General features: G+C 57.1%; 1 protein-coding gene across 1 annotated transcript; it reads left to right on the top strand.

Annotated features, from left to right (window-relative positions):
• The first annotated feature begins 10,233 nt into the window (after window positions 1-10,233).
• On the top strand, window positions 10,234-14,038 carry HES4 (hes family bHLH transcription factor 4). Its single transcript, XM_059137112.1, has 4 exons — window positions 10,234-10,444; window positions 10,525-10,620; window positions 10,727-10,814; window positions 10,927-14,038. Exons 1-4 carry the CDS (start codon window positions 10,337-10,339, stop codon window positions 11,310-11,312), a joined length of 678 nt encoding a protein of 225 aa, XP_058993095.1. The 5' UTR covers window positions 10,234-10,336; the 3' UTR covers window positions 11,313-14,038.
• The last annotated feature ends 7,714 nt before the right edge of the window (window positions 14,039-21,752 follow it).

Below are 21,752 nucleotides of genomic sequence, written 5' to 3'. Positions count from 1 at the left end.
GTGTATATCTCCACTCGTTCCTTCCACAGATGTTTATTGAAGTAAGGAATACAGAATGTGGAAATCCCCCCATCTCCCCCAGATGGCCATTATTCAACAAGGTATTCATGTGTTCTGATTTCTTAGTACTGTCACATGGTACTAGAATCTTCATTATCTTTTAGCTATTTCATCCCCTGCCACCGTTGCCTTCCTGCTTTTGACAGGAAGAGCTAAATACAAAGACATTAAGGAAGCAAACTGACCGAACCTGTCTCAGTTTCCTGGGACTGTCATAACAAATTACCACAAACTGGGGACTTGAAGCCTTGACAAGAGGTCTGATATCCAGGGGGACTACATGACCAGTATTGTCAGGCTGGTTAAAAATAATCTATTTTTACCTGGCTTACAGAAGACAGGAATCATCTGAAATACAAGGATATAAGAAATTTGAAAGTAGAAGGATGGACAGAAACACACCACATGACTATTAACTGAAATGAAACTCATATGGCCATATTAACAACTCTATCAGCGAAGAAATGTTATAGGTAAAATGTTACAGAGATACAAAAAGTCATGGAACAATAAAAAGTTGAGATCACTGGTAAAATAAAATAGTTTCAAACTTGTATGCAGCTAATAATATGGCCACAAAATATATAAGTTCTTGTCACAAATATTAATATTCTATTTACGAAATTATAACAGTCATGTATAAAGGAACCTTTGGTTAATATTTTATTTCATTTACTAACTACCTTAAACTTCCTTAAACCTTTAAAATAGCCTTTATAACATTTAATATACTAGATTTTATTTTTAAACCCTTCGACTTATCTAATAAGTGCAACCACAAAAAAACCTTTCCAAGAATGTCCCCAGTCCTTACCACTTGTGCCACACAGAGGTACTAGTCTCGCAGTCCGGCCCTCTACTAGATGCAAATCTACCACTTTCACCTTTCAGCAAGACACAATGGCATCTCTGCTCTCGTTCAAAGCTAATTCCTTTCCCCACTTTTCCACCTGGCCAGTCACAGCTCCTGAGACCATCATCTCAGATGACATCTGATTAGCTAAAGGCCCTTGGTTGCAGCTTGAAGGTCACCCTGAGGCCCTGTGGAATGATGGGGTGGGCTGCCCTGTAGGCCTCCGGACGGACAGATGTTGGAGGCTACAGGGCACCATTACTTGCTGAGAAAGTAGCACAGAGCTTGTTGGTCACTGTGGGTGAACAGACCAGTCTTCAGAGACCATGGGAGGCGGGGCCAAACTTCTTATGGAAGTTGTGTGGTTGAAGCCTGATGTGCTGTAAGTACCTATGGGCTGGGCTGCTTAGTGAGGCGCCCCCTCCTTTCCATGTTCTCGGAGGGAGCAGGGTCACTCTGTTCTCCCAGCCAGCACTAGGAAGGTTGAACACCCCCTGACCTGGGCCACAGTCTCACTGTCCTGGACCCCATCCCTCTTCAAGCCAGAGCCTCACCCCCACTTGGTGGGCGCATCCGTCTCCTAGCCACAGCCCCTTCTAATGGGTGTCTAGGGGACGCAGGACTCAGGGCAGACCAGAAATGCAAATGAAGCTGCTGTCCCCATCCTGACCTGACCTGACCTGCAGGCTCAGAGGGCCGCTCAGACGGTTCCATGTCTGGTTCTCCCCAAAACAGACTCTGGGCTGGTGGGGGCACTTGGCCCTCAGGGGAGTCAGGATGGAGTCTGCAGATGGGCAAGATTCCCCTTGCTGTAGGCATGACTTGTAGGGAGGGAGAGAAGACGCAGACCGGAGATGTGGGGAGCTAGTCTAACCTGCGGGAGGCAGTGAGTTGGAGAGGAGCAAGGTGGGGGCACTCAACTTCGTTCCAACCTACAGGATCTGGTGAGGGCAAGGAAGGAGTGTAGCTGGACACTGGGCCACATGGGCCCTGAGCTAGGGCTGTCAGTGGCTGCAGGGCCAGGCATACCCCGAGATCCTATGTGGTCACTGTGTGTCAGGGACAATTCCTCTGAGGTCAGGCCCACGTGAGAACAGGGCCTAGAGTCTGCAGTGTGGAGACCCACAGCCAGCTGCACAGGAGACACCTGACACGCCCAAGGCTAATGGTGGAGGGCACAGCACAGAGAAAACACGAAGTGTTCCATGGGCAGCCCGCCCCCGCCACCCCCCACTCTGCCCACCCATGGAGGGGAGAAAAAGAGGTCGGGGAGGGGAAGAGAAGGAAAGCTCAGCTAGCTTATCTTCCTTTCTGCAGGACTCACCCCAGGACACCAAGCCCTGACACCCCATGGAGTCCAGAGCCCCTGCCTTGACCCACTCCCCAATCTCCCACCTCACCGGGTTGGAATCTGGGTCTTGGGGCCAAAGTGGGGAGGGGGAGACGCAGGTGGGAAGGTTGCGGGAGAGGCTTCCACTGCCAGACGGAGGTGAAGAGGCCACCAGTCCCCAGAGTCAGGAAAATTACCCCAAACTTGGAAATCAGGCACAGGGAGCCTTGCTATCCCTGAAGGTCTCCCTAGCGGTGCTTTTGTCGAGATTCTTGAAGCTGCAGTTAATGTGGTGTAGACATCTGTCCTACTGGACGGAGAGACCGCCATCCTGGAGAACATGGCCTTGCTGCCCCATGTAGCATCTGCCAGTTATGTGCCTGACCCGCGCTCCTTCCTCAAAGCCTCTTGGGACCCTCTGGTTTCCCCACTGGTGAGCTAAACACACACCTGACATGTGTTCACTATGTATTTGTATGGAAGTCATGTTTTTTTTGCCTTGAAAATCATATTTTGATATCAGATATTAGAAAATATGCCCCCATAACTTGGCTGTTGGTGGGACACTGTCACCCCTGATTTTGGGTCAAGACTGTATCATTGTCTGGAGGTTGGGAGGTCTGTTACTCTGTTAACTCTGTTACCATCTGTTACTCATTCATTGAGTCAGCGTGTTTTTATAGGGTTCACTCTATATGCCTGGCTCTCCTCTGGGACAAAGCAGAGCTCACATTCCTGGGCAGTGGACAGACATGGCGTGGGAGACGTGGGTAAAAAAGGCACGTGTTGTAGGGCATCTGGCTGGCTCAGTCGGGATAGTGTGCAACTCTCCATCTCGGGGTCGTAAGCTTGAGCCCCATGTTCGGTGTAGAGATTCCTTAAAAATAAAATCTAAAAGGAGGAGGAGGAGGAGGAGGAAAGAAGGCAGGTGTTGCCAGGACGAAGAAGAAGGAGCAGGAAAGTGAAGCTGGAAGTCTTGGAGAGGCCCAGGCGGAGACACAGGCGCTGCAGAAGGCCTGAGGCCCCAGTGTGTCTGCCCATGTCGGGGGAGGGAGGCTGGGGAGCAGCTGTGGAGGGGCCAGGCGGTGGGCGGCTGCTGAACACACTGTGCTGTCCCCGAGGAGGGGCCTGGCCCGATTCCGCTCCGGCCTGACAGGGTCATCAGGACCCCCGCGTGGAGTAAAGACTTCAGGTCAGGAAGGGAGCTGGAGCCCAGCTGGGAGCTTCTCTGAGAACCGGGCGAGGGAAGCTGGTGGTCGCGCGGTGACAGCGGCAGGGACGCGAGGAGTCCGAAGGGGCTGTTCGGACACACCAGGAGTTCGAGCGCTGCAGGCCTGATGGGCCAGGGTCGGGTGTGGACACCAAGTGCCAAGGATGCTGGCTGAACGTTCAGCTGGTCTGAGAGCTCCAGGCGATGAAGAGAAGGCAGGAGCCTCAGTCAGGCCCCTCGCCAGGTGGAGATGGCCCAGTTGTCTGAACAGAAGCTGGTGCTTAAACTCCCTCCCCAGGCATCAGAGGGCTGACGTCCTAAGACGCGGGGGTCCTGCTGAGTCCGTGTGGGGGGAGCGTAGGGCGGAGAGAAGAGCCTGGGGCTGTGGAGCGTGGGGACTGACCTCCCCTCCTGCGCCCCTGTGGTCGGACCTCCTGGTAGTAATGGGGCTGGGGGGGAGGGCGGGCACCAGGGCAGGCATGAAACTGAGAGCAGGAGTCAAGACTCAGCCCCATGGACACTCTCGGCAAATGCTTATGGACACATTGTGCTGAAACGCACTGAGACTTAGGGTTAGACAAGGGAGATGGCCTGGGGTTCCTGGGCAAGTCCAGGCTGAGGACAGCGACTACGGCCTCAGGGAGCAGAGAGGGGGAGGGTCACGGAGATATCAGAAATGCAGGAGCAGGGCAGCTGGCGAGTGAGGCCTGTGTAGCCCCCTCGTCACTACAGGGACATCCTGGTGATCTTGCTGGGCATGGTCTCCACAGTCTTGGGTCGGACTGACCGGCGGTTTGGGAGGGGAAGAAAGGACCTGGGCTCACCTGGGAGGGTCGCTGTTGCAGGACCTTCGCCAGAGAGAGGCTTCGGTAGGTGCAGAGCCGAGTGGGGACCTGAGAAGTTGACACTGTGTCGCGCTTTCCTAACATGAGCAGCACAGTGGAGACGGACTCACGGGGAGAGGCAGTGAGGGTGCAGAGACAGGGGAGGGGCCAGGTGCCCGCCTCGCGCAGGGAGCACCGGGGCCTCACCCAGGGGCCATGGTGACTGGCAGGTCTCAGCGCCACATCAGATGAGAAGGGGACAGGGAGGAGGCACCGTGGGCCGAGGAGAGGGACCGGAAGTTGCTCAAATTGTTCAGGAGCACACTGGGGCGTGGCCAGCAAATGTGAGATCCTGGGTGGCCCCGCAGCCCAGAGTGTAAAGCCAGGGCGATCAGGGGCTCGGAGCAGCTCTGGGATGGCAGAGGGCTCGTGGGACCGACAGAGGAGCATGACCTGGCGTCTTATTCCTGAATCTGGCCGCGTTTCCGCTAACGGAAGGTAGTGGGAGTTCCGCCGTGTCGGGTCTGGAGCCCAGGACTCAGGAGACCTTGAGGGTCTATGCACTCTTCTGAAATGCTGGCCCAAGCACATGAGGAAGCCGGTCCAGCGTGGGCAGGGCGGGGCCACAGGGCAGGGAACCAGAAGTCCAGGGACCACAGCCCCAGTGTCCATACATGGTGCCCCTCTCACCCCCGGATCCCAGTGGGCCCTCAGGTGACAGAAGGTGCCCCAGGGAAGCCGCCGGCACCACCCAGACCCACTAGCTGTGCAAAGGAACAGGCAGGGGATTGTCAAGCCACAAAGACAGCTGCGGTTTGACACAGGTTAGGCTTTGGCGAGTGAATGTGCTGAAGCAAGAGGAGCGAGGAAGGTTGGGGAGCGGCACAGTGGCTGGCCGGCACGTGGGTCTTGATCCAGGGAGCGGGAGGACATCGGTGGATGACAAGCACCGACCTCAGCCTCATCTGAGGACTGCCGGTCTCAGCAAAGCGGAAGGGGAGAGGAGGACCTGAGCTGCGGGGCCGGGAAGCCGTACGGGAACGTGAGGCTTGAGGTTAGGCCTGGAGGGTGGCAGCTGTGAGAGGGACCCTGGCCTAGCAAGTGAGTGGCCAAGTGAGGAGGGGAGGACGGCTGAAGGGGAGGACGTCCCAAGGGCTGGAGAATCATCGTCGCGGAGTTTGAAATCGCCAGGCGCTACGGCAGGAGTGGAGAGGGAACGTGTCGGAATCAGGAGTGAATCCCGTAGAAAGAGAGACAAGGCCCCCAGGCGCAGAGACTACTCAGCAAGGTAAGGTATGACGATACGGGGCTTGAGGCTGGGACTCTGTGGCCGCGAAGAGACTGGTCTGGAAGTCCCAAGGAGGAAGCACACGGAAGCTCACCTGTCCCCAGGTGCAGTGGTCCAGGACACGAGAGCAGCAGCACTGACAGGAGCTCCCTGGACAGGGACGGGATAGAGTCTGCGCCTTCCCGGGCTGGAGAGAGATGACTTCCCAGATGTGGAGAGGGGTCAACACCCAGATTTTGGAGAAAGATATTAACAACACCCAGACCAGGGGCAGGATGCTGGCCTGAGTTGTGGTTGGGGGGTGGGGGGTGCGCTCCCCGCCCACGGTTCAGGCAGCGGAGGGAAGGAGTCAACTTTCCGGCCTGGAAGGCTAGAAGACACCCCCTTGGCCACAGAAGATGACTACCCCAGACCTCAAAGCTCAGCATCAGCGAGCTGTGCTCCTGGCCTCTACCTGGGTCCTGGGTATTTGATTCCCTTTTCCCTTTGATTCCCTGGGTATTTGATTCGCTCCCTTGCACCCTGGGTCCCATCAGCCCTCGCCTTTATCACTTGTTGGATTCCAGCAAACACTGATGAAGGACTCAGCCCCCAGCTCCCACTTTGCAGGAGAGAACCTACAGCAGTTCTAGTCCGGTCACTTGACAGCTCTGGCCCCAGCTGCGCGGGTCGATGGGCTGCTGTCTGCTGGCAGGAGAGGCGGGAGCAGACTCTAAGGAGCGTGGTGGGGGGCGGGGGCAGGTGCTGACGTTCTGGAGTCTGTGTGCCAGGGGAGCGTGAGGGCCGGGCTGTGATGCTGTTGCCCCCCCATGTCAGAGGCTGGGGGCGGGGTGTGCACAGACAGCACTTCCCAAGCCCTCAAGGGACATCGGTTGGATGCTGTCCTGTGGAATGCTGTTCCAGTGGCGAGATGTGAGACCCCCACCCCCACAAGGCTGGAGCCCCACATCTAGCCTAGAAGATGCCTCTTCCTTCCTCACAAAGTTCCCCACTGACTCTCCGGCTTTGCCTTCCCCATGGCCATCAGGGGGCCCTGCAGATGTCCCCGGGACATCTGCCATCTGGGGCTTGGTCCACGCAGCCTGGTTCCGGGAAGACAGGCAGGTCTTTGATGGCTCCCAAGAAGCGTCTCCTTGGATGGAAAGCCAGGGTTCAAAGCCACCGAGCCTTTGTAAATGCTAGAGAAAATAAGGACAAAGGACAGGGAAGAAGGGGTGGGTGGGGGGACAAGGCCACTCTCCCTGGGTCCAGCTCTCCCAGTTACGACTGCAACAGATGGCCCTGAGACATCGTAGTCCACACGGTCCTCCTCTGAATCGACAGCCAGAACAGAACACTCAGGGGCAGCCGGGAAGATGTGGCACGTGGCAATAGCAGCTTCAGGTCACGGTCCTTCGGAGGTGCTTCCCTCACGAGTCTGGCAGCTGAGCCTCCTGGACCGCTGGCTACCTCATCTTCACAGGGCCCCCGAACGGGGCCTCTCCTCGTGGCCTGTCTGTGCGGCCAGCTTGTGCTTCCGTACAGAGACAGCCGGAGGGACGAGGACCCAGAGGGACACGACCACACAGACAGTGGGGGTGCGACCCTGTGGAAAGGACACAGTGGGGCTGTTGGTGATGGCAATATTGGGAAAGCTCACCTTGCTCCGACCCTAGAGGGTTCCTTGCTGGGACCGAGGCTGGGAAGGTCAAGACACAGGCCCCCCCGAGACCCTGGGTGGGAAGCATCCTTCCCTTCCTGGCAGGCCTCTGAGAAGGAGCCTGCGGGGTGCTCAAAGTGTGGCGAACACTCTAGGGCATGTGATGAAGCGGAGTATAGGTATCTCCTCCCTGCCTCAGCCGCCCCTGTTCAGTTCTCTCCCACCTGCTTCCCGCGGCAGAACAGGGTAGCTGACATGTACTCAGTTCTCTCCATGCTGGGTACCTTCAAGCAGGGTCTCATGTGTCTACCCCTGTTCTGGGATCGATGGATCGATCTATCTATATCCATCCCCGTTCCTGGGATCAATAGATGACCCACTTTACGGGTGAAGGGGCAGGTCCGGGAGGATAAGGCATCCCACCCAACAACGAGCGAGGGAGGAACGGTCAAGGACGTGGTTCTACAGACCCTCCTCGCAGTCTGAACTCCTGCCTCTCTGGCCTCCACAGAAGGCCTCCACGGAGCCCAGCCACATTGTCCAGACCAGTGGCCACAGCTCCTTCGCAACCCCCAAGAGGAAAAGGAGTCTCCAGTGGCCACTGGGGGCGCTGGCGGGCTTCCGTCTTCCCCCATTCTCGACCTCCCGGACAGGAAGTCCAGGTTCCAGCCAGGACTGCACGGGGGGCAGTGGGTGCTCCTTGGGCTTTTGGTGCCGGCAGTAGCCCCTCCTCAGATTCCTGCCTGACCCCGGCTGCTTTCCGACACCCCTCCACGCCCGCACCCTCCTCTAGGCGGGAGTGGGGAAAACGGGTAGCCTCATCTGGGTGCCTGGGCAGAAACGATTGAGTGATGGGGAGGATCTGGACTGCCCCCTGCCCCGCCCCGGTGCCCCAGGCACAAGGGGGCACCACTGCAGGGCAGGCGGGGACTTTGCTTGGCACTCGACTAGAATCAGCCTCAGAAAGGAAAGAAGTCCTCTGGATGGGGGTGCAGAGTGGGACCGGATATGGGTGGTGGGACAGGGGCCAGCCATGGACACCCACTATGCAGACCCATAGCCGTTAAACCGGCCCTTCGAGGCCCACCACTCGGCTCACTCTAGTGCTCAGAAAAGCCCCCACAAGGCCCTCCCAGACCCCTCCTGGGCCCCGAAGCCTCCAGGTCTGTGTCTCTGCTTGCCTCTTCCCCTCCTCCCTTGGCCCCTGTGGCCCCTTTCCCATCCTGGGGATGCCATTCCCTCCCCTGGGGCCTTGCAGAGCTGCCTCGTCCCTAGAAGATCCCACTGCGGAGACTTCCAGACACCCCATCAAAAGAAGGGTTTCCTCTCCCCTAGCAGCCCACGCATTTCTGTCACTTATAACGGAATGATTATTTTCGCTTGCCGTGTCCTCCAGCACCAGATTAGAAGCCCAGGGGCTTCCCCAGCCTAAGTGTCTGGCCAGGCCCACAGTGAGCCTCGGGAAACGTCCGTGGCATGGATACCACACTGCTGCCAGGCCACATGGACTGGGAACCCCAAGCATTCAAGAGACTACAGCCCTGTGACATAATTCAAAATGAAAACAATATCAAACCGAAAAATAATACAGACCTGTTTCTCCTACTGTGCCGCTTTGAAATAGATTTTTTCAAAAAAAGATTTTATTTATTTGACAGACAGAGATCACATAGGCAGAGAGGCAGGCAGAGAGAAGGAAGCAGGCTCCCTGCCAAGCAGACAGCCCCCGATGCAGGGCTCAATCCCAGGACCCTGAGACCATGACCTGAGCCAAAGGCAGAGGCTTCACCCACTGAGCCACCCAGGCGCCCCTGAGATAGATTTTAAACAATTGCTCCTGGGCACCTGGGTGGCTCAGCCGTTAAGTGTCTGCCTTTCGCTCAGCTTGTGATCGCGGGGTCCTGGGATCCAGCCCCCCGTTGGGCCCCCTGCTCCTCCCTCTCCCGCTGTGTTCCCTGCTTGTGTTCCCTCTCTCGCTGTGTCTCTGACAAATAAATAAATAAAATCTTAACAAAACAAAACAATTGTTCTTCATTTTTTGTGAGCCCTACTTTGCCGGTGCTTAGCCCAATGTTGCGCAATACAGAAGAGTGTGATGTCACCAGCCCCATGACTTGGGGCCCCATGACTTTCTCTGGCTTGTATCAGCACCAGCCTTGACCCTGAGATACCACCTCTGATTATCTGGTGACACTGCCAGCCTGACCAGTGACATCCCTCCATTCTGCTGCGTGACCCTTTTCCGCCTGACTGGTGACGTCACTGTTCCTGTCTAGTATCACCTCCTCCATCTATGCCATGATTTACTTGTCCCCGACGCCGCCCTGCCTGCCGCCAGGCTCCAGCCAGCTGACCTCTTTCGGCCGAGAGGCTGGTGTTCCACGTTCACTGTGGCGCAGGCCTGCAGTAGGGGTGCGGCGGAGGGGCGGGTCCCGGGAGGCCCAGCACGCGGCAGGACAGAGGCTGTGCTGAGACCCTCGACCCCGGGCGGGGACGCGGAACGGCGGAGCACAACGGAAGAGGCGCGCGGGCCGAGGCTCGCCTCCTCCTCCCGGGCGCCTGACCCGTTTCGCCCTCGTGATTCTACTTTCGGATTTTCCGCGCCGTGCCGCGCGCCGCGGACTCTGGGCGCCATCTCCATCCCCATCCCCTCTGGGCCTGAATGGGAGCCCCGCGCCCAGCCCCGGAGACTGGCCGCCCCGGGCAGTCGTGGCAGGCCAGTCGGGGCAGGCCGGGCCGGCGCACAGCTCGGGACGCCGCCGCAGAGGAGGGGCCCCCGCGCCTTTCCCGCCCGGAGCGGCGCGGCCAGAGGCGGGCGCGGGCAGAGCGCTCCGCGAGCCTTTGTCGCGCGCGGGCGCGGGGCCCTGACTGGCGTTCGCCGGGGGCCGCGGCCGGGGTGGGCGGCCCCGCGCGGGGCCCCGCCAGCGCAGCCTCTCATTGGCTGGCGAGAGTGTGGGAACGAAAGCGGAGCCGGGTTCACACACCCCGCGGCCGCGCCGCTTTAAATAGCGGAGCGCGGGCAGCTAGGCGCGCGGGCCTGCAGCCTGGGGCCCCATCCGGGAGAGCTGGGCTCGCCGCGCGCTCGCCGCGGGCGCCGCACTCCGCCTGGCTCCGGAGGCGCGGGGGCGCACCATGCCCGCAGACACCCCAGGGAAGCCCAGAGCCTCGCCGCTGGCAGGAGCGCCGGCCCGCGCCCACAGAACCCCGAATGAGCCCCGAAGCGCGGCGGAGCACCGGAAGGTGGGGGCCCGGCGGGGCGTGGGTTGGGGGGCGTGGGTGGGGCGGACGGACGCGGGACTCAGCCACAGCCCGACCCACAGTCCTCCAAGCCGGTCATGGAGAAGCGGCGCCGCGCGCGCATCAATGAAAGCCTCGCGCAGCTCAAGAGCCTCATCCTGGACGCCTTCAGGAAGGATGTAGGTCGGGGTCCGGAGGTGAGGTCGGGGGTGGGAGGAGATGCGGAGCTCGGAAGTCTGGGCGCACTCCTGGGGTGCTAGCCTCCCACACCTGCCGTACCGCCAGAGCTCCCGCCATTCGAAGCTGGAGAAAGCAGACATCCTGGAGATGACCGTGCGGCACCTGCGGAGCCTGCGGCGGGTGCAGGCTGCAGGTGAGGCGCGGGCAGCGGCGGCGTGGGGCGGGGGCGGGGCGGGGAGGTGACGCGGAGGCGCACGGGACCTCCGCGGCGGGAACCGACCGCCTGTCCCCTGCCGCCCCCGCAGCCGCGCTCAGCGCTGACCCCGCCGTCCTGGGCAAGTACCGCGCCGGCTTCAATGAGTGTCTCGCGGAGGTGAACCGCTTCTTGGCCGGCTGCGACGGCGTCCCGTCCGACGTTCGTTCTCGGCTGCTTGGCCACCTGGCGGCCTGCCTGGGCCAGCTGGGGCCCTCGCGCCGCCCGGCTCCACCGCCCCCCTCTGCGGAGGCCCGGGCGCCGGAGGTCTTCCCGGGTTGCCCGCAGCTCCCGGCGTTCGACCGCCCCTTCCCCTTGCTGCGTCCTGGGTCCGCCTTCGCGCTGCGGCTCCCGCCAGGCCTGACTGGGGCGCCCCGCAACGCCCCCAGGGCGGGGCTGCAGAACCGGGGCGCGCCCTGGAGGCCGTGGCTGCGGTGAGGCCTGGACCCTCACTGCTGCGGAGGCCGCACCCGGTTCTGGGGCCTCGGAGTGAGCCAGGGGTTTGTTTCCAGAGGCCGCGTCCAGGCCGTTCTCATCTGCTGTTGTCTGTGCGGAGACTAGTCTGCAGTTTCCTTCCTAACTGCGGCCCCTTAGTTCTGGGCGGAGGTGGTGGGGGGTCTGCTGGTTGCTTTGTGCTGGCTTCTGCGGCGGGACTGCGGGTGCCCTTGCCCCGGCTCTGTGCCCCGCATGGGGCCCTTCCTCTAGCCCCCGGGCTTGGCCCTGAGCCATATGGGCCCTCGAGGAAGTGTGGGGACGTGAGAAGTGGCTCAGGGGAGTGACAGGCCGCGCATTTCCCACAGCGCATCCCAGTTCTGGAGAGCAGTCCCGCCACATCACTGGGCAAGGATTCTTGTCTGTTTTTTAAGGTACTTCAGCCCACTCCCACTCCTGTGGACCTCAAAAGGTGGAGACATTGACCACCAGGACATTGACTTGTCCTGGGCCGCTGAGCTGTGGCGAGAGGTGACCATGTCCTGAAGTTTCTGTTCTGGCTTGGTCCACTCCCTCCTGTGTTCTCAGGGTCAGCATGAAGCTGCGGGACTGAGCCTGCTCCAGGCCCTGTCGGTTCAGGAGAAGAGAGCCGGCAGGAGAGGGTGCCTGAGTCCCAAGGACAGGCAACTGGGGCAAGGCTGGCCAAGAGTGCTTCGTGCCAGGATCCGGTGGAGGGGTACTGTCCCACCCGAGTCCAGTCCTGCGGTGTGCCCTGGGAGGGGGGGTCTCCCCCAGTGAGAAAACCTGGAGGCTGGGCCTGCCCCTGCCCCTGCCTCTGTTCTAAGCCCCTCCCAGGGCTGCTCTACAAGCCCTGGCAGTCATGGCCATCAGCCTTGAGTCCCTGTCCCGCGACCCCAGGTCTCCCTGAGCTGCTGCTGGGGGCTGGGCTGCATTGCAACAAGGGGGTGACCTGGGACAAGTGGAGACTGGGATGTCTCATCCTGAGCCATTAGATGCTGAGCCAAGACTCACTTCCCAACTCCAGCCAAGTTCATCGGATGGTTGCCGGCTGCTTGCCTGGCCAGGGCCCATCAAGGAGAAGGAGGGTGAGTCACTGCTAGAGGTTAGCTTGCTTTTCCTTTAGTGGCTTCTGTGGCTGTGTCCCCGGCAGGATTCACCTGGGCTCTCCTGCCCTCAGCTACGCTTACCCTGCAGGGACCTCCCAATCCCCACCAAGCCAGTCACCCCTGCCCTCTGGTTTCCTCGCCTATCTCCCTGAGTCAAGGGTCTGGATCTGTGTCCTAGATGGTGGCGGCCACATGGGCCAAGTGCTGTGCCCTTGGACATGTACACAGTCAATGATCCTGGCCCTCGGGGAGCTACAGAGTAGTCCCTCTTTCTTCAGATTTGGGGCGTCAGCAGGACTGGGGAGGAAGAGGTGGTCACACCTGGGACGCTCTCTTGGCCGGAGACTAGCCCTGGGTCTGTTGCTGAAGCTGGAAGCTCGACCTGGCTGAGGAAGGGGAGTAGCTCAGGGCCTCAGGGCAGAAGCTGGAGGGGTGCGGGGAGCACTTTGGGGTCTGAAGCCTGGGGGGTTGGAAGGGGATGATTAGGGTCTGTACAAAGCTGGGGCCCACACATCCTGCATGAACAAGAGGGACCTCCCTACCTGTGTGGCCAGAGGCAAAAGGGCTCCCTGGGGAAATATCCTGGGACTTGGGCCACCGACTCTCCCTCCTCCCAAGAGAGGGCAGGGATAACTCCAGGGTAGACCCCCGCCTCCCGTTCACTCCCCACCTCACTTCCTGTCCACCCCCCCCCCCCCCAGTGCCGTGCTACATCCCACTCCCTGTTTCTGGTACTCTCTTCTCCACCGTGTTGCCAAAGGGAGCTTGGGAGTGAGGGCCCACCGAGGACCTCTCAGGCTCTGCGGGGACCACACGCCGTCCCTCCGACAGGCAAGCCCACCTGTCCTCTGTCCCTTTGAACTCATCCTCCCTGCGGGAATCCCCGCCCCGATTGCCCACTGGAGGCAGCCACGCCAGGCTCCGTGGGCCCCAGAGGCTAACGCCATGTCTGTGTGCCTCATTTGTCCCCAGCGCCTGCTTGGAACAGTTGGATTCCTACTGACCTGATGAACTGAATGACAGAGGCAGGAGGGTTGGGAAGGGTTTCCGAAGTACAGCCGACACAGGGTTCCGTTAACCCCACGTGCACAGCAGAGCGAGTGGACGGTTGCTGAACTGTTCACCGCTGTCAGGGCGTTGTTAGTGGTGCTCGCTGCCGTCAGAGCAGCGCCGTGTGGCAGCAGCACTCCGGGGGCGCCGCTGCCCGCGTCCCTCGTGCGTCCGGCTCCTCACTCTGTGGGGACTCACCACCCCTGCGGCTGTCCCTCCCACCCCCACCCCCCTTTCCTCTGAGAAACACCTGTTTGTTCTCTGAATCTAGGAGTATTTTTTCTTTAGGATGTTATTTTTAAGTCATCTCTACACCCAGCATGGATGGGGCTGAGCTCTCAGTCCCGAGACAGAGTCCTGTGCTGCACCAGCTGAGTCAGCAGGCTCCCCAAGCATACTTTTTGTTTGTTCATTTGTCTAGTTTTACAGATTCTACATATAAGTGAAAACATGTGGTTTTTGTCTTTGTCTGTCTGACTTGTTTTACTTAGCATAACCTCTTCTAGGTCGTCCGTATTGTTATAAATGGACAATTCCATGCTTTTTTCTGGCTGAGAGGGTGTTATTCTTTTTTTTTTTTTTTAAGATTTTATTTGGTTTGAGAGCATGTGTGCATGGATGGAGGGGCAGAGGGACAAGCCGCCTCCTGACTTGGGGCTCACGGGGAAGCTGGGAGGGTTGCTCCATGCCAGGACCCTGAGATAATGAACTGAGTTGAAGTCAGATGATCAACCACTAAACCAGCTGAGCCAGCACCGGCACCCCTGGCCCCCCTGGCACCCCTGGCGGAGGTTGTTCTTGCTTCCACTGGGGGTGTCTGAGGGAGCACAGCCGCAGGCCAAAGCTGGCCTCCTCACCAGGCTGCCCCTTTTCAGCTGCTGAGAGAAACAGGGTCTTTTTTTTTTTTTTAAACACTTTATTTATTTATTTGACAGAGAGATCACAAGTAGGCAGAGAGGCAGGCAGAGAGAGAGAGGAGGAAGCAGGCTCCCTGCTGAACAGAGAGCCCGATGCGGGGCTCGATCCCACGACCCTGAGCCAAAGGCAGAGGCTTAACCCACTGAGCCACCCAGGAGCCCCAACACCTGGGTCTTAACAGCATCCTCTGTATCTGGGTGGCTCCATTGTTAAGTGTCTGCTTTCCACTCAGGTCATGATCCCAGGACCCTGGGACCGAGTCCCGCATCTGCTTCTCCCTCTACTGTCTATTGTTACCCTGGCTTGTGCTCTCTTGCTCTCTGTCAAATAAATAAATAAAATCTTAAAAAAAAAAAAAAAAGAAGAGCATCCTTGCCTCCGGCTGTGGAAGGAACCTCCCCACACACACACCCAGCCTAGACACCCGCCCAGTCCAGGGACCCCTCAAGTGCTTCTCTACAGGCCTCATGGGGGGAGTGATGGCCTAAAAGGTGGAGTAACCCCCTCGCACCAGGGGCTCTCCTTCCTACCCTCCCCCCTTTCCCTCCACTTCCTGCCCCGCCCCCTTCCTTCTGCCCCCCCCATGGGGCCCCCAGATGGACTCCCTGACCTGCTCACCACCCACCCAGCTATCTTTATCTTGGCTTTTGTCTTCCAGACACTTCCTGATGAAGCACCTTCTCCTGTCCCGCTGTGTGGCAGGGATGGGGGAGGAATCAGGACCTCCTTCTGGGGAGTAGGAGGCTGGAGGCCTCCTGACCATTTCCCTCTGCCGGCAGGTGGAGTCTCATTCAGTGTCTGGGGTCTCCCTCCAGTCCAGTTCCTGGCAAAAACCAAGAGCCAATGAATGTTTGCTAAATTCATGTACACGGTCAGCAGAACTCTTAGCCTCTCTGGGTGTGGGATCCCTGCATGTCTGGGTCCCATCTGCCTGTGGGGCCAGGGCATGGGGACTGAACAATGACAGCATATCATGGGTGTTAGAAATCTGGAGAAAGAATGGGTCCCTATGGTGACAGAAGTTGGCCCAGGAAACTGCAGTCAGTTGGAAATTCAGACTTGGGGAGGGGCTGGGCTATTTGGAGCCCTGGTTTGTGAGGGGTGAGGCCTGTGCTCCCACACCAAAGCTCCAGCAGTCCCCCGATGATGTCCAAGCCTCAGAAGCCTCCTCCTATTACCTGGTAAGCTTTCCAGAGTGGGAGGCTGACCCCAAAGGGTCCCACAGCCGTACTGGTGCCCTGTCTGCCCCCTGGAGCCCTGGGGACTAGATCCCCCCGGGATGTACCGTGGTCAAGGAGACAGGCCCTGGGGCCGACAGCTTCCTAGAAGGCCACCAGTGACCTCTCCCCGCCCGCAGTCTTGTCAGTGTGCTGAGGTTGGCTCACACGACCGATGACCGATGCAGAAGGGAGGCGAGGTCTGTAATATTCGTTTGCAAGTACATCTCGCTGTGTCTCTGTTGCATCATGACTTTGAGGGAGGCCAACTGTCCTTTACTCTGGAGAGGCCCGAAGAGTGTGGACCTGAGGGAGAGTGAGTTTAGAAGCAGGTTCTCCAACTCCTGAGCCTTCGGATGAGGTCCCAGCACTGCACCATCTTGACAGCAGCTTCAGGAGAGGTCCTGAACCAGAGCCACCCCACTGAGCCGCTCCTGGGCTTCTCTCTCAGAAACTGGGAGATAATCAACATTTGTCATTTGAAGCTGCTAAACCCTGGGTTAACCTGTTACGCCCCAGTAAATTATAGTAAGTTGTAAAGTAACAGTGTGAGTTGTAAAACTTAAGTAACAACAGCAATCAACAAGGAATGTACCCTAACCCAGCAGCCCCCCCCATCTGCCTTCCGGGCAGTGGGATTGTGGAAGAGGTGGGGTGCGGTGGGGGGAGGAGCCCCAGAAATAGTCCTGGCAACTGTCGGCATAGGCAGAGAGTGGGTGGGCCTGACTTTGACCTGGAAACAGTTTCCTAGCCCCCACAGATGGGAGCAGACACAGGCCCAGGTCCCTGCCATGATGCTGACCAGTCATAGTCCAGGTCCCCCGCCCCTGGACTCTGGGCAGGGATGGGGGTCATTTCTGGGCAGGAACTGATGGGGCACCCTGGGTCAGAGCACGGGATTGGGGAGTCACAGGCTCTGGGTTTGCAACAAGGACAGGTGAGAGATGCCTCCTGCTGAGAGCTGTGCTGCCCCACCCTGGGTGGGCCCGGCCTCAGCTGACCCTGTCAGACTCCCGGGCCACACTGCCCTGTCCCCGGTGGGGAGCATCGACCCTGTCTGCAGCCTGGTAGCCATGGTGACCAAAAGTACCATCTGCTGCTGCTTCAAGTGTCTCCTCCATGTGCCGCACCTGACCCCGACGCCCACTGCTAGCTTCAGGCCTCCCTCCTGGGCCTCCACGGTGAGTGGGGAGTCCCACGTCTGTGTGGGGAGAACGGAGCTCAGCAGCGACTAGAAGGTCAGTGTTGGAAGGCAGAGGCCCTGTGCTTGGCCCTCACCAACCCCTAACCTCACTGTAAGCAGGGTGTGTGCATCTGAGCCGGCAGGAGCATCCCACGCCCTGTCCTTGCCCACATAGTGGGCAGAGGGAGGGACACCTTCCTGCAACTGTTTGGCCCAACCAGAGGCTGGTGGAGAGGAGGGCTTCCCAGCTCTACCCCTCCCCTCACTTAGGGAGTCCCCAGCACCCCTTGCCCTGTTTGACACAGTGAGGGAGATGTCAGAGGCCCTGGGTGGGGAGCGGCACCATGTCACCTCCCAGCTTGGGAGTAGACTCCTGGCTGCAGCAAACACTCATACCCAGAGGCCTGGGGGGCTGACTGGGCTCCTGACCTCCCCTCTCCTTGTTCTTTGAGGCCCCACACCTTGCAGGGCCACGGACCTCCGCTCTCTTGCCAGCCCAGGGTCAGGAAAGTGCTCTGTAAGCCGTAGCCCAGCTCCTTCCCCTACGTTCAGAGATTGGCTGTGACCGACATGGTGCGGAACTATGACCGACATGGTGCGGAACCAGCCGTCATCAGCTGGTGTGAGCAAGCCACTTCTTTCTCTTCTGGTCAGCTTCAGGAAAAGAGAAAGCTCCACGAATGTGTCTCTAGGGATTTGGTTTGCAAAAAAATCCCCCCCCCATTCATATGTTGAAACCTACCCCCAAGGTAATGGCTTTAGGACATGGGGCCTTTTGGGGTGATCAGGTCACAAGGGTAGTGCCCTCCATGATGGGATGGGCTTGGTGTCCTTATAAGAGAGACACAGGCACGTCAAGACAGCGAGAGGGTGGCAGTCCACAAGCTGGAGGGGGTCCTCACCTAAATCAGTCCCTGTTGGCACCCTGATCTCAGACTTCCAGCCTCCAGAACTGCGGGGAGTATGTTTCTGGTGTGGGTAAGCCAGCCAGTCTGTGGGATTTTGTTAGAGTAATCCCAAAGTACACCAGAGCGGCTTTTTACCCAGTAGGTTGGTGGCAGGAGGCTGTTGTTGACTTTCCAGAAGTCACAGGGGCAAACGCCTCCCCAGATGGACATGCAGGGACTGTCCCTGGCATAAAGGCACAGACAGCTGTGGAGTCTGAGGGTCAGTGGGCTTCCTCAGACGACCCCCACCCCCGTCCCGGGAGCCTCAGCCTCAATTTGACCTCTCACCCAAATGCAGCAAGGCAGCTCCTTCCTGGGTGCGGAGACCTACACGTGCACTACGAAGCCCAGAATGCTGGGTTAGGGTTAGGGTTAGGTTAGCCTGGAACTTGGGAGGGTTGAGTGGAGTGAATGAAGTAGTGCTGGAATGTTCCAGGCCCCAAGAAGCACTTAGAGCTGGCAGCCGTAACAGGGCCCGTGGCTGCGACTGTGAGTGCGTATGTGACCAGGCTGTGATTTGGTGGCCGCCATCGCTGGAGTCTGGGGCACGCGGCCCCCTCGGGCTTGCCATGTGGCGTTGGTGGAAGTTTGGAGAAGGGAATGGGGAGGGAAGCAGTTACCAGCTGCCCCCAGAGCAGCCCCTGCCTCTGGGCTTCCCAGAATTGTCCTGCCTGGAGATCAGCTCCGCCTGGGGCCGAAATCGAGGGGGACAAACCCGCAGAGCGGGAGACACACAGTCCCGTGGCCAGAGACAGAGATTGAGTCGGCAGAGACAGAGAACCCCTCAGAGACAGCCAGAGCCTCTCCCGCCAGGAGAGACAGACACGGGCCTTCTCGTTCCTCGTGCATGTCTCTGAACTCCCTTCAGTCTGCTCCGGGTCGGGAAGGCCGCAGACGCGTCCCCGCACCGGAGTGCCCCGCAGGGCTGCTGTGCCGGGCTCTCCCCCCAGGTCTTGTCAGCACAGGGCCGGTGCAGGGAAGGCTTCTAGCACGCCCTGGGACCGCATTTGATTTCTGCGGTCACTCAGCTGTATGACCTGGGGCAAGTCACAAAATCTTAGATGTGGAGTAGGGTTTGTAATACTACTTATCTCCAGTGCTCTGTGCTTGAAGGAATTAAATAAAATAATCTGCATAGTGCGTTGCTTCTACCACAGAGGAAGTAGCAAGGCCCAGATTTACTCTCCTGCCTGAAACAACTAAAAAACTGAACAAAATATATGAAATGGCAGACCTGGAAGACAGTGGTCCCGGAGAAGCGGGAAACCAGTGACCTGAGCCCCCATTGCCCCAAGGCTGCCAGAAGCCGGTGTTCAGGCCTTGACCGCTGGCAGCGGGAAGCCAGATAGCCAAGCAGACTTCCGTGGGTGGGGATGGGGAGCCAGGGCAGCTCGGGTCAGCAAGAAAAGAGATGCCAGAGAGAGAACTACAGAGCGTTGTACAGGGTCTCCCTCAAGGTTGATTAGAACATGCTGGGAGAAGCTCCTCGAGGAAAAGAACCAGCTGAAAAGATTAGAGGGAAAAATCCTATGAGTTCACCCAGGGTCACCTCCAGCCAGACTGCAAAAGCCCATAATTCAGAGGGCACATGGTAGAGTATTCGGTGGGACCTATCCCAGTGGTGAGGGATAATTAGCCTTACAGTGAGTGCTGGTGTTGCCCGACCAAGTTTATGAGCAAGTCCCCAAAGGACCAAACTGTGTCCAAGTAACTCAGCTGTGCCCCAGAACGAAGCCCCAAAATATTTATAGGTATGCAGAAATACCCAGCACCCAACACATTAAAATTCATGTTGTCTGGCAGCCAATAAAAAATTACCCATAATACAAAGAAGCGGAAAATATGACTCATAATAGGAGAAAAATCAATCAAAGGAACCCTAGAAATGTCACAGATAATAGGATTAGTAGACAAGGACATTAAAACGGTTGTGAAAGTCACACTTCATGTGTTCAAGAAGCTAAAATACTGCAAATATAACAGTAAAAACCATTCAGATTGAAACAGATTTTAGAACTGTGTTTTTTTTTTTTTTTTTTTTAAAGAAGGAAAGACAAGAAAAGAGCATTAGGTAGCCATGGGACAACCTGAAGTGGGGGTTAGCATGTGTAATTGGAGTCCCAGTAGGAGAGGGAAGAGTTAGAAAACACTGAAAGAAATAATGACTGGAATTTTTCCAGTCTTGATGCAAACTATAAACCCAGGGATCCAAGAAGCTCAATGCAACTCAAGCCTAAGAAGTTTGAAGAAAACTACATCAAGGATGGGGCGCCTGGGTGGCTCAGTGGGTTAAGCCTCTGCCTTCAGTAGGGGTCATGATCTCGGGTCCTGGGATGACGGCCCGCATCAGGCTCCCTGCTGAGTGGGAAGCCTGCTTTCCCTCTCCCTCTGCTGCTCCCCCTGCTTGTGCCCTCTCCTCTCACTCTCTGTCTGTCAAATAAATAAATTCTTAAAAAAAAAAAAAAGAGCAAAGCTAGAGGACTAAACTTCCTGATTTCAAAATTCATTGCAGAGCTACAGTAGTCAAGACAGTGTGGTACTAGTCTGAGGTTGAGGTTAGACATAGTGATTGGTAGACGAGAACTGACAGTTCAAAAATAGGCCCTCATATTCACAGATAATTGATTTTCAACAAAAATGCCAGGACAGTCCAATGGGGAAAGAACAGTCATTCCAACAAATGTTGCTGGGACGTCTGGTCACCACATCTTCCCTCACAACACGAACAAAAGTTAACTCAAGATCGATGCACATAAATGGAAGAGCTAAAACTTCTATAAAATTTTTAGAAGAAATTGATCTTGGGTGATGAAGGCAAAGCCTTTTCAGATATGATCCTAAAAACATAGGTGACAAAAGAAAAAACAAGTAAACTGAGTTTCATAAAAATTTTAACATGCCTCAAAGTACATTATCCACAAAAAGTGAAAGACATAGGAGAAAAACATTGCATAACATACATATAATATATATATATACACTATAGAAAAAATATTGATAAGTGTTCTATATATATTATATATATAATATATATAACATAAATAACTCTCAACTCAATAATCCAACTAAGAAAAAATGGGTGAAAAATCAGAACAGACATTTCTCCAAAGATGTACAGATGGCCGATGAGCGCCTGAAAAGAAACTCAACGTCATTAGTCATTGTGGAAATTTATTTTATTTTTTAAGATTTTATTTATTTACTTGACAGAGAGAGAGAGATCGCAAGTAGGCAGAGAGGCAGGCAGGGGAGTGGGGGGGAAGCAGACTCCCTGCTGAGCAGAGAGCCCAATGCAGGGGCTCAATCCCAGGACCCTGAGGTTGAGGCTCATGACTTGAGCTGAAGGCAAAGGCTTTAACCCACTGAGCCACCCAGGTACCCCTGTCATCATGGAAATTTAAATCAAAACCCCAATGAGGGGCGCCTGGGTGGCTCAGTTGGTTGAGCGTCGGACTCCTGGTTTCCCTCAGGTTTTGATCTCAGGGAGATAAAGCCCTGCATCAGGATCTGTGCTGGGCGTGGAGCCTGCGGGCCTCTCTCTCTCCCTCTTTCCCTCTCCCCACTTGTGCTCTCTCCCTCTCTCTCTAAAATATAAATAAAATCTTCATTAAAAAATGAACTATTGGGGACGCCTGGGTGGCTCAGTGGGTTAAAGCCCTTGCCTTCGGCTCGAGTCATGATCCCAGGGTCCTGGGATCGAGCCCCACGTTGGGCTCTCTGTTCCACAGGCAGCCTGTTTCCTCCTCTCTCTCTCTGCCTGCCTCTCTGCCTACTTGTGATCTCTGTCTGTCAAATAAATAAATAAAATCTTGAAAAAAAAGGAACTATCGGTATATACAATATAATAGTTGAATCTCAAGTTACGCTGTGTGACAGGACTCAGACATACTGTACTCTTTAGCAACCCCATTATAACCCCATTTACATAAAGTTCTAGAGCACATCACCGGCTGTAGTGACCGAATGCAAATCGGCTGGCTTGGGAGTGGGGGCAGGAGGCGTCA

This window comes from Mustela lutreola, chromosome 10, assembly GCF_030435805.1.
Source record: "Mustela lutreola isolate mMusLut2 chromosome 10, mMusLut2.pri, whole genome shotgun sequence".
NCBI classification, from domain to species: Eukaryota; Metazoa; Chordata; class Mammalia; order Carnivora; family Mustelidae; genus Mustela; species Mustela lutreola.
Note: the sequence above shows the minus strand (reverse complement) of the source record. Positions and strands in the feature narration are given on the sequence as shown.